The 12,719-nt window shown below is 41.9% G+C and overlaps 1 protein-coding gene across 2 annotated transcripts in view; it reads right to left on the bottom strand.

The window, feature by feature from the left end:
• LOC110497739 (cysteine-rich motor neuron 1 protein) overlaps positions 1-12,719 on the bottom strand; it is a 122,330-nt gene that overhangs the window by 98,668 nt on the left and 10,943 nt on the right. For both annotated transcript variants that reach the window (XM_036954715.2, XM_090211123.1), the window contains exon 2: positions 5,050-5,223. In XM_036954715.2, coding sequence (XP_036810610.2) covers positions 5,050-5,223 — 174 coding nt within the window. The remainder of the gene's footprint in view (positions 1-5,049; positions 5,224-12,719) is intronic.

Here is a 12,719-nt window from a genome sequence, read left to right as displayed (position 1 = left end):
ACTGGGGCAAAGGTTCACCTTCCAACAGGACAACAATTCTAAGCACACAGCCAAGACAACGCTGGCTTCAGGACAAGTCTCTGAGTGTCCTTGAGTGGCCCAGCTAGGGCCCGGACTTGAACCCGATCTAACATCTATGGAGAGGCCTGAAAATAGCTGTGCAGCCAACCTGACAGAGCTTGAGAGGATATGCAGAGAAGAACAGGAGAACATCCCCAAATACAGGTGTGCCAAGCTTGTAGCATCACATCCAAGAAGACTCGAGGCTGTAATAGCTGCCAACGCTGCTTCAACAAAATACTGAGTAAAGGGGCCGAATACTTCTGTAAATGGTACATTTCCGTGGGTTTTAATATACATTTGCAAAAATGTCAAAAAAACGTTTTTTGCTTTGTCATTATGGGGTATTGTTTGTAGATTGAAAAGGGAAAAAACACTATTTAATCAATTTTAGAATAAGGCTGAAACTAAACAAAATATGGAAAAAGTCAAGGGGTCTGAGTACTTTCCGAATGCACTGTATATACAAAAGTATGTGGACACTCCTGAACATGTGTGGATTCGGCTATTTCAGCCACAATTGATTGAAGACAGGTATATAAATCGAGCACACAGCCATGCAATCTTGATACACAAACAATAGCAGTAGAATGGCCTTACTGAAGAGCACAGTGACTTTCAACGTGGCACCGTTATAGGATACCACCTTTCCAACAAGTCACTTCGTCAAATTTCGGCCCTGCTAGACCTGCACCGGTCAACTGTAAGTGCTGTGGAAAGTAGTGGAAACGTCTAAAAGACACAACGGCTCAGCCGCGTAGTTGTAGGCCACACAACCTCACAGAACAGGACAGCTGAAGCACATAGCGTGTAAAAATATTTTGTCTTCAGTTGCAACACTCACTACCAAGTTACAAACTGCCTCTGGAAGCAATGTCAGCACAAGAACGGCTCGTCAGGAGCTTCATGAAATGCGTTTCCATGGCTGAGCAGCCGCACACAAGCCTAAGATAACCATGAGCAATGCCAAGCATCGGCCTGAGCGGAGTAAAACATTTTCTGGAGTGATGAATCATGCTTTACCATATGTCAGTCCGATGGACGAATCAGAGTTTGGTGGATGCCAGGAGAACACTACCTGTCCCAATGGATAATGGCAACTGTAAAGTTTTGTGGAGGAGGAATAATGGTCTGGGCTGTTTTCCATGGTTCGGGCTAGGCCCCTTAGTTCCAGTAAAGGGAAATCTTAATGCTACTGCCTACAAAGACATTCTAGATGATTCTGTGCTTCCAACTTGGGGTTTGGGGAAAGCCCTTTCCTGTTTCAGCATGACAATGCCCCCGTGCACAAAGGGAGATCCATAGAGAAATGTTTTGTTGAGATCTGTGTGGAAGAACATGACTTGCCTGTACAGAGCCCTGACCTCAACCCCATTGACCACCTTTGGGATGAATTGGAACGCCAACTGCGAGCCAGGCTTAATCACACAACATCAGTGCCCGACCTCACTAATGCTATTGTGGCTGAATGGAAGCAAGTCCCCGCAGCAATGTTCCAACATCTAGTGGAAAGCCTTCCCAGAAGAGTGAAGGGGGGGACCAACTCCATATTAATGCCCTTGATTTTGGAATAAGATGTTTGACCAGCAGCTGTCCACATACAGTGGGGCAAAAAAGTATTTAGTCAGCCACCAATTGTGCAAGTTCTCCCACTTAAAAAAAAATGAGAGAGGCCTGTATTTTCATCATAGGTACACTACAACTATGACAGACAAAATGAGAAAAAAAATCAAAAAAATCACATTGTAGGATTTTTAATGAATTTATTTGTAAATTATGGTGGAAAATAAGTATTTGGTCACCTACAAACAAAGTCACAGACCTGTAACTTCTTCTTTAAGATGCTCCTCTGTCCTCCACTCGGTACCTGTATTAATGGCACCTGTTTGAACTTGTTATCAGTATAAAAGACACCTGTCCACAACCTCAAACAGTCACACTCCAAACTCCACTATGGCCAATCCTGCAGTGCCAGACGTGTCCCCCTGCTTAAGCCAGTACATGTCCAGGCCCGTCTGAAGTTTGCTAGAGAGCATTTGGATGATCCAGAAGAAGATTGGGAGAATGTCATATGGTCAGATGAAACCAAAATAGAACTTTTTGGTAAAAACTCAACTCGTCGTGTTTGGAGGACAAAGAATGCTGAGTTGCATCCAAAGAACACCATACCTACTGTGAAGCATGGGGGTGGAAACATTATGCTTTGGGGCTGTTTTTCTGCAAAGGGACCAGGACGACTGATCCGTGTAAAGGAAAGAATGAATGGGGCCATGTATCGTGAGATTTTGAGTGAAAACCTCCTTCCATCAGCAAGGGCATTGAAGATGAAACGTGGCTGGGTCTTTCAGCATGACAATGATCCCAAACACACCGCCCGGGCAACGAAGGAGTGGCTTCGTAAGAAGCATTTCAAGGTCCTGGAGTGGCCTAGCCAGTCTCCAGATCTCAACCCCATAGAAAATCTTTGGAGGGAGTTGAAAGTCCGTGTTGCCCAGCAACAGCCCCAAAACATCACTGCTCTATAGGAGATCTGCATGGAGGAATGGGCCAAAATACCAGCAACAGTGTGTGAAAACCTTGTGAAGACTTACAGAAAACGTTTGACCTCTGTCATTGCCAACAAAGGGTATATAACAAAGTATTGAGATAAACTTTTGTTATTGACCAAATACTTATTTTCTACCATCATTTGCAAATAAATTCATTAAAAATCCTACAATGTGATTTTCTGTATTGTATAGTTGAAGTGTACCTATGATGAAAATTACAGGCCTCTCTCATCTTTTTAAGTGGGAGAACTTACACAATTGGTGGCTGACTAAATACTTTTTTGCCCCACTGTACATTTGGTCATGTGGTGTATGATTTTCAGAAAAAGAGGATATGGCATGATGACATAGGAGCCTCATCTTTCTCACCCTCATATTTGTTAGGGCGTTAAGGACTGCGTCCCAAATGACACTGCCTTCCCTATATAGTACACAACTTTTTTTTTTACCAGAGCCCAATTGGCCCTGGTCAAAAGTAGTGCTCTATAAAGGGAATAGGGTGCCACTTGGGACGCAAAAACTATGTCTGCCTTCATTGCACAAAAAACAAAACCAGGCTCATTGGTATGCTGAGAAATATCAGTAATACCTGTGATGTTGTTGAGTATGATAATCCCAGTCTTTACTCATGGTAATCTCTCAGTCTGTGGTTACGGCAGCAAAAAGCCCAGTCTACACACACACCATGGATCTCCTGGGCCAAGACAGAGAGCAGACACACACATAGACAGGACCCAGACCGCCAATGTTAAAAACACCTTCCACCAGCCATAACAAATAACTGAACCAGCCAGACAGGACACAACAACTACACAAAGCCACAGTTAGTTACACAGTAAATCAGTGACAGATAACACCACAGCTAAACAGTGACAGGTTATATGACAGGCCGGCCTTAAAACAGAACACAGCACAACAACAGCTCCTCAATGTACAAAAGTTATACTCCATAGATCTTCACGTGGAGAGGGAAACTGCACTTTTCAAAGGGAGAGCCACCACAGCACAGCAGCCGTAGACTGAAGGTACACCTGCCACAACAAAACAACAAGGGCCATCGTCCCCGTTGCTAGGACTGTTGGTTGCCATAACAAGCCTATATTTTGGTGCTTTAATTGGCCATCTGCTGCCAGAGAACTGTAAACACACCGGCAGACACAAAGATACAGCCTGGGTATCCATGGGGGACTGCAGTCCTAGTTCCGCTACATTTGCATTCTGATAGGCCTATTAGAATCCTGTGTTTATTTGTTTGTTTTTTTGAATATCACAGAAGAGAACCTGTCACAGAAACACATCCGACTAAACAAACAGGACACCTCACTCAAAAAAGAAAAGGATGGAAAAAAGAGGCAGCAAAAGAGCAGATAAATATATGACAAAATTGTGTGGCGCCAGGGATTTCCGTGTTGTTATTCAAAGTGCAGTACTCTGTAAAATCATTTTAAATATGCTGGGGGAACAACAGAAAAGGATGAATCTGAAAACAAAGCATGGGAACATGACAAAGAAAGAGTGGCATTTGCTCACTGCATAATGACTCAGTGACAGAAATTCAATCAGTTTGGAGGCTGCTTACCACCCTCAAAAACGAAGCTGGGAATTGATCATTTAGCTTGATTTATGTCTGAGTATTTATGAATAACAACGAAGCACACAACAATTAGCTGAGTTAATTTCTGCTAATAATAAATCCTAAAAGCCTGGCAGAGACATACGGGATCTATACATAATATCCAGAAAACCACTACACAAAAGGTGCTAAAAGGGTTCTTCAGCTGGCCCCACAGGAGAACCCTTTGAAGAAGGGTGCTACCTGGAAACAAAAAGGGTTCTACCTGGAACCAAAAAGGGTTGTCCTATGGAGTGTATGAAAACTGTACAGTACGAGTCCGATCACAATTCTAAGTACCCATTCACTTGGATCTATTCAAAGTCATAGCATCTAACAAAGTGTCCATCCAGGTGGTAGCTAACAGTAGACAACATGCATAAATAAGACCGCATGAAAAGCACCTTGTGTACATGAGGCTTGATACCTAAGACATGACCATGCATGCCCTACTCTCCCCAGTCTTTTGAACAGCGTCATGCAAGCGAGAGAGAATGAGGTGTTGTGTAGAGATGTGTTCCCCTCTGGGAATAATGTTCCACCATTCATTTGAAGAGGTATCATCAGCAAAACAGCATTGATGATGGCTCACTGACACGTCACCATACCAAGTGTTTTCATTCATTTCTAGGCACATTTTAACATAGCATATAGGCCATTTAGCGACGTTCAATAGTAATTGCATATATTTCCACATGGGTGGCTCCAGCAAGAATTTAATCCATGACTCTGGCGTTGCCAGCACCATGCTCTACCAACTGAGCCATACAGGACCAAGAAGACCACCATTAATATTTCATTGTAAACATTAATTGATATGCATCATACCTTCAATCTTCCTCAGAGCGGTCTGGCATGCGTCCTGGCTGGGGAACTCAAAGGGGTTGTTGCAGGTCCGTATGCTGTCACACTCACACTTCCCATCAATGATGTTGCAGCCCGTGATCAGGTTCTCGTTGCACGGCTCAAATCCCAACAACTGGTCGTCGTCCCAGTTTTCATCTGATCAGGAAGAAAGGTAAATTGAGGGCAATGAGGGTAAGATTACATCAAATCAAGGACATCAACTTTTTTGTTTTGTTATCTATGTTTGCCAGGATACCTCATTCTGTACATAATCCATGATCAAGTAAGCAATATAACATTTCATAAATGTTTCAATTCAAGATTTGTTTTCATAACAATCATAACTGAACATTGTTACCTGTACTCACACTATACCCCAAGAATGTATTGCAAATAAGAAACTATAAAGGTCATTTACTGTATTTTGTCAACTCCTCAGCTGAAATATGGATCATTATGGTGTATGACATTGGGAACATCGCAAATGGCACCCTACCCTTACAGATGTAGGATCTTAATTTGATCACCATGTGGCAGGAGAACTTTCCTGCAATTGAAAAAATGTAAGACGTGTAGTGTTTTTGAGGTTTAAAAAAGGCTTCTGAAGTTTGTAATTTCCACTTTATTTTCCCTTATGAACAATTTATCAGCCCCCTTAATAAGAATCCTAATAATAATTCACATTCCCTGTTTCTGCAGGATTATTTTCCTGCTGTATCAAACTGGCTCAAATGGAGATCCTACATCTGTATACAGTGCACTACATTTGACCAGAGTCATACTGGCCCTGGTCAAAAGTAGTGCACTATATACAGTACCAGTCAAAAGTTTGGACACACCTACTCATTCCAGGGCTTTTCTTTATTTTTACTTTTTTCTACATTGTAGAATAATAGTGAAGACATCAAAACGATGAAATAACACATATGGAATCTTGTAGTAACCAAAAAAGTGTAAAAACAAATCAAAATATATATTCTATTTGAGATTCTTCAAAATAGCCACCCTTTGCCTTGATGACAGCTTTGCACACTCTTGGCATTCTCTCAACCAGCTTCACGAGGTAGTCACCTGGAACGCAATTGTTAAAAGTTCATTGTGGAATTTCTTTCCTTCTTAATGTGTTTGACCCAATCAGTTGTGTTGTGACAAGGTAGGGGTGGTATACAGAAGATAGCCCTATTTGGTAAAAGACCAAGTCCATATTATTGCAAGAACAGCTCAAAAAAGCAAAGAGAAACAACAGTCCATCATTACTTTAAGACATGATTGTCAGTCAATGCAGAACATTTTCAAGAACTTGCAGTAGCAAGTGCAGTCACAAAAACCATCAAGCGCTATGATGAAACTGGCTCTCATGAGGACCACCACAGGAAAGAAAGACCCAGAGTTACCTCTGCTGCAGAGGATAACTTCATTTGAGTTACCAGCCTTTGCAGCCCAAATAAATACTTCACAGAGTTCAAGTAACAAGACACATCTCAACAACAACTGTTCAGATGAGAATGAGTGAATCAGGCCTTCATGGTTGAATTGCTACAAAGAAACCACTACTAAAGAACACCAATAATAAGAAGAGACGTGCTTGGGCCAAGAAACACGACCAATGGAATCTGTCCTTTGGTCTGATGGGTCCAAATGTGAGATTTTTGGTTCCGACCCCTGTGTCTTTGTGAGATGCCGAGTAGGTGAACGGATGATCTCCGCATGTGTGGTTCCCACCGTGAAGCATGGAGGAGGAGGTGTGATGGTGTTGGGGTGCTTTGCTGTTGACACTGTCAGTGATTTATTTAGAATTCAAGGCACACTTAACCAGCATGGCGTTTCACAGCATACTGCAGCGATATGCCATCCTATCTGGAATGCGCTTAGTGGGACTATCATTTGTTTTTCAACAGGACAATAACCCAACACACCTACAGGCAAAGGGTGGTGTCACGCCCAGGGTGTGACTAGGGTGGGTGTTCTATGTTCTTTTTTCAATGTTTTTGTTCTATGCGTTTGGCCTGGTATAGTTCCCAATCAGAGGGAGCTGTCAATCGTTGTCTCTGATTGAGAACCATACTTAGGCAGCCTGTTTTGCCACTGTGGTTTGTGGGTAGTTGTTTTCTGTCTCTGTGTCTGCACCAGCCGGAACTGTTTCATTTTCGGTCTCTTGTTATTTTGTTTAAATGAATATTAACATGGACACAGATGACGAGGGATACCGTTACAGGTGGCTACTTTGAAGAATCTAAAATCTAAAATATATTTAGATTTGTTTAAATTTTTTTGGTTAAAACATGATGTGGCATTTCATAGTTTGACATCTTCACTATTATTCTACAATGTAATTTTTTTTTTAAATAAATAAAAACCCCTGAATGAGTACAGTAGGTGTGTCCAACCTCTCTTACTGCAGGTAATAGGGTGCCATTCAGGTGTACTGTTTGAGGCTAGCTAGCTCACCACATTATGAAGTTATACTTGCAGTGCAAACATGCAGTACATTTGAGATAGGGCAGTGCTTTTTCTCCAGCTCCCTTCTTATTAGTGTGTGTGTGTGTGTGTGTGTGTGTGTTTGCTCGCACACTCAAGCATGTGTTGGCATACAGTATGTTTTGCTCTTCCATCTTTGGGCATAAAAGTGACATTGAGAGTGTGTGTGGAAATTTTTGAGTGTGTGTGTGTATGCAGTCGTGGCCAAAGGTTTTGAGAGTGACACAAATATTAATTCTCACAAAGTCTGCTGCCTCAGTTTGTATGATGGCAATTTGCGTATACTCCAGAATGTTATGAAGAGTGATCAGATGAATTGCAATCATTTGCAAGTCTCTCTTTGCCATGCAAATGAACTGAATCGCCAAAAGAAATTTCCACTGCATTTCAGCCCTGCCACAAAAGGACCAGCTGACATCATGTCAGTGATTCTCTCGTTAACACAGGTGTGAGAGGTGATGAGGACAAGGCTAGAGATCACTCTCTCATGCTGATTGAGTTTGAATAACAAACTGGAAGCTTCAAAAGGAGGGTGGATGTTGGAATCATTGTTCTTCCTCTGTCAAACATGGTTACCTGCAAGGAAACACGTGCCGTCATCATTGCTTTGCACAAAAAGGGCTTCACAGGCAAGGATATTGCTGCCAGTAAGATTGCACCTAAATCACCCATTTATCAGATCATCAAGAACTTCAAGGAGAGCGGTTCAATTGTTGTGAAGAAGGCTTCAGGGCGCCCAAGAAAGTCCAGCAAGCGCTGGGACCGTCTCCTAAAGTTGATTCAGCTGCGGGATCGGGGCACCACCAGTACAGAGCTTGCTCAGGAATGGCAGCAGGCAGGTGTGAGTGCATCTGCACGCACAGTGAGGCGAAGACTTTTGGAGGATGGCCTGGTGTCAAGAAGGGCAGCAAAGAAGCCACTTCACTCCAGGAAAAACATCAGGGACAGACTGATATTCTGTAAAAGGTACAAGGTTTGGACTGCTGAGGACTGGGGTAAAGTCATTTTCTCTGATGAATCCCCTTTCCGATTGTTTGGGGCATCTGGATACAAAGCTTGTCCGGAGAAGACAATTTGAGCGCTACCATCAGTCCTGTGTCATGCCAACAGTAAAGCATCCTGACACCATTCATGTGTGGGGTTGCTTCTCAGCCAAGGGAGTGGGCTCACTCACAATTTTGCCTAAGAACACAGCCATGAATAAAGAATGGTACCATTACATCCTCCGAGAGCAACTTCTCCCAACCATCCAGGAACAGTTTGGTTTTCCAGCATGATGGAGCACCTTGCCTAAAGGCAAAAGTGATAACTAAGTGGCTCGGGGAACACAACATCGATATTTTGGGTCCATGGCCAGGAAACTCCCCAGACCTTAATCCCATTGAGAACTTGTGGTCAATCCTCAAGAGGCGGGTGGACAAACAAAAAACAAAAACCCACAAATTCTGACAAACTCCAAGCATTGATTGAATGGGCTGCCGTCAATCAGGATGTGGCCCAGAAGTTAATTGACAGCATGCCAGGGTGGATTGCAGAGGTCTTGAATAAGAAGGGTCAACGCTGCAAATATTGACTCTTTGCATCAACATCATGTAATTGTCAATAAAACACTAATGCAATGCTTGTAATTATACTTCAGTATTCCATAGTAACATCCGACAAAAATATCTAAAGACACTGAAGCAGCAAATTTTTTAGAAATTAATATTTGTCATTCTCAAAACTTTTGGCCACGACTGTAGACAGACAGATACAGTAAAGTATGTGTATATTATTGTCAAAAAAATATGTGTCGGCTTTGCTGTGCCTTGCTTGACAATGTGATGTGTAGGATGCCCACTTATCAAGTGCTTGTACAGCATGAGAACTTCAAGGTCACTGACTATAGTTATTGAAAAGAGCTCTGTGTTGTCTGTGAAATGCATATGGTTCGAGGTCTGAGAACACAATGTACATGTGACTCATCACTATCTAAATATCTAGCACTACACAACACTGCATGTGTACATTAAAGATTTGGCCTTGAATGCACAGGCGAGAATCAAAGAAAAGATTTGGTGCTTTTGCCATATGCCTGTTATCGTGATATACACTACTGTATTCCTTTTTAAATGGAAGATGTAGAATCATAACTTCTCTTCCAAAAATTCTGTAATAATTCATAAGGGGCATTGCCTAGCTCAAACGTTCTTGGAAACCTATTGACATCTGTGCATGATTTATGTGGAAATTTGAGTTATGAAGCATTGCACACATTCTGTATCTCAAATTTGAATTTGGCCTCATGAGAGTTGTAAAAGTTGGCTGAAACACCAAACCCAACACCAAAGCAATGGAAACTGTTGAAGTTACAGCCCCATAGCATCTGAAGTCCCTGTGATTTTGTATGAGGATAGCTCTGGTTCCCTGTGGTGGCACCTGATAGTTATTTTAGCAGGGGGCCCTGCCTGCATATAGGATGAGGCAGCATTAGCTGGCACTGAAGGTACCTACACTGAACAAAAATATAAACTCAACATGCAACAATTTCAAAGATTGTACTGAGTTACAGTTCACATAAGGAAGTCAGTCAATTGAAATACATTCATTAGGCCCTAATCTATGGATTTCACATGACTGGGAATACAGATATACATATGTTGGTCACAGATACCTTAAAAAAATCATCTGAAAACCAGTCAGTATCTGGTATGACTACCACTTGCCTCATGCAGCGCGACACATTTCCTTCACATAGAGTTAATAAGGATGTTGATTGTGGACTGTGGAATGTTGTCCCACTCCTCTTCAATGGCTTTGTGAAGTTGCTGGATATTGGCGGGAACTGGAACACACTGTCGACACATCGATCCAGTGCATCCCAAACATGCTCAATGGGTGACATGTCTGGTAAGTATATAGGCCATGTAAGAACTGGGACATTTTTAGGGCCGTGCATTATCATGCTGAAACGGCGACGGTTGAATGGCACGACAATGGGCCTCAGGATCTCGTCACAGTATCTCTGTGCATTAAAATTGCCATCGATAAAATGCAATTGTGTTTGTTGTCCGTAGGTTATGCCTGCCCATACCATAACCCCACCGCCACCATTGAGAACTCTGTGCACAACATTGATATCAGGAAACCGCTTGCCCACAGGACACCATTCACGCTGTCTGCCAAAGGCCCACTACAGTTGAAACCGGGATTCATCCGTGAAGAATACACTTCTCCAGCGAGCCAGTGGCCATCGAAGCTGAGCATTTGCCCACTGAAGTCGATTACGACGCCAAACTGCAGTCAGGTCAAGACCCTGGTGAGGACGACAAGCACGCAGATGAGCTTCCCTGAGACGGTTTCATCTGTTGTGCAAACCCACAGCTGTCCGGGTGGCTGGTCTCAGACGATCCCGACAGGTGAAGAAGCCGGATGTTGGAAGTGGATTATGGTAGAGAGGCAGCTTATGGCTGCTTATGTAACAGCTCTGGTGGACATTCCTGCAGTCAACATGCCAAATCCATGCTCCTTCAAAACTGTTGCATTGTGTTGTGTGACAAAACTGCACATTTAATTGTCCCCAGCACAACGTGCACATGTGTAATGATCATGCTGTTTAAAGATGCACTATGCAGAAATCCCTCTGTCATATTCTGGTTGCTAAAACTCAAATAGTTCGCCTAATTTTAGTTTATGAGACAAAATAAGCGAGTATAATGTAGAGAATCATTGTACTATCTAAACCACTGTGAAATATATTTTCCGTAACCAAAAATATTGTTGTTTTGGCTGCTTGAAGCTGGTGTACAAAACCGAAAGTAAAACATGTAAAAACAAAACTGAAGAACGGGAATCACACTTCTTAGACTTGCTTTCAAGTAGAATGATAGATCTATAACTCACATTTCTAGGTGAATTTGGTCGAGTTGCCCAAAAAAGTTACATTTTGCCACATTAATCAGCTTCTTGATATGCCACACCTGTCAGGTGGATAGATTATTTTGGCAATGGAGAAATGCTCACTGACAGGGATGTAAACAAATTTGCTCAAAATGTTTTTATAGAAATAAGCTTGTTGTGCATATGGCCGATTTCTGGGATGTTTTATTTCAGCTCATGAAACAACACTACATGTTGCGTTTATCTTTTGGTTCAGTGTTTTAATTACTCAAGAGGAAAGATAATTCAAATGCTTAAAGGCCCAATGCAGCCATTTTTATCTCAATTTCAAATCATTTCTGGGTAAAAAGTAAGTACCTTACTGTAATTGTTTTCAATTAAAATTGTAAAAAAGAAACAAAAATAGCTTCTTAGCAATGAGCAATTTCTCAAGCAAAAGTTTTGTTAGGACTGTCTGAGAGTGTTCTGAGGGGAAAACTAGCTCTTATTGGTAAAGAGGTTAAGAACTCTCTTTCTTCTTGGTCTATCAACTAAATTACCACCTGGTGATTTCTCCAGGTAGGCCAAAACTCCATCCCACCTTAACAGGCTAAAATTGCAGGCGGTCTTTTCAAACAGCTCGTCCACTAAAAGGGCTACCATAATTTTTACAATTTCCCAGTATTATTCCAACCTCATTGTGTGGAAATATATATAAAAAACAGGAAAATCACATTTTTGACGACACTTGGCAACACTTTTAAATGTACAGTATGTTGAGTAGGAGAGGGGAATTAAATAACTGTCTTTGTGAGACAAAATGATGCAACATTAAAGCAAAAATAAAAATGTTTTTTTGCCTTTAGGAAAATAATATGTAATTTTCATGGATTTAGCTACAGAAGCTGCTGTGCTCTTCCTGTCCTGAGGCTTTGTGTGTGATTCGCTCGCTTAGGTTTCTAACCTAACTTTTATATCTTCTTTAGTCCTGCCAGACAACCCTAACCCTTTCATCTCTACTTCTGGCCCTAAACGATATCCACTATCCAGGCTTGGAAGTTATATGGCAGTCTGTCCCTTGAGGACAGACTGCCAGTTGATGGCAGACCTGGGTTCAAATACTATTTGAAATTGTTCCAATATACTTTTAGCATTTGCTCTAGTCTGGTTGCCATTTTGTGACTATTCTATTGGTTCCATTTATGCCAGGCAATCTCAATAAAGCCCAGATAAAGTATTTGAAATTATTTTTTATAGTATTTGAACCCACGTCTGTTCGAGGGACTTCAGGGACAAAGAGGAGGAACGTGATAAGG

Source organism: Oncorhynchus mykiss, chromosome 19 (assembly GCF_057628025.1).
Source record: "Oncorhynchus mykiss isolate SJ-2025 chromosome 19, ASM5762802v1, whole genome shotgun sequence".
Taxonomy (NCBI): Eukaryota; Metazoa; Chordata; class Actinopteri; order Salmoniformes; family Salmonidae; genus Oncorhynchus; species Oncorhynchus mykiss.
This window is presented reverse-complemented; position numbering and strand designations above follow the sequence as displayed.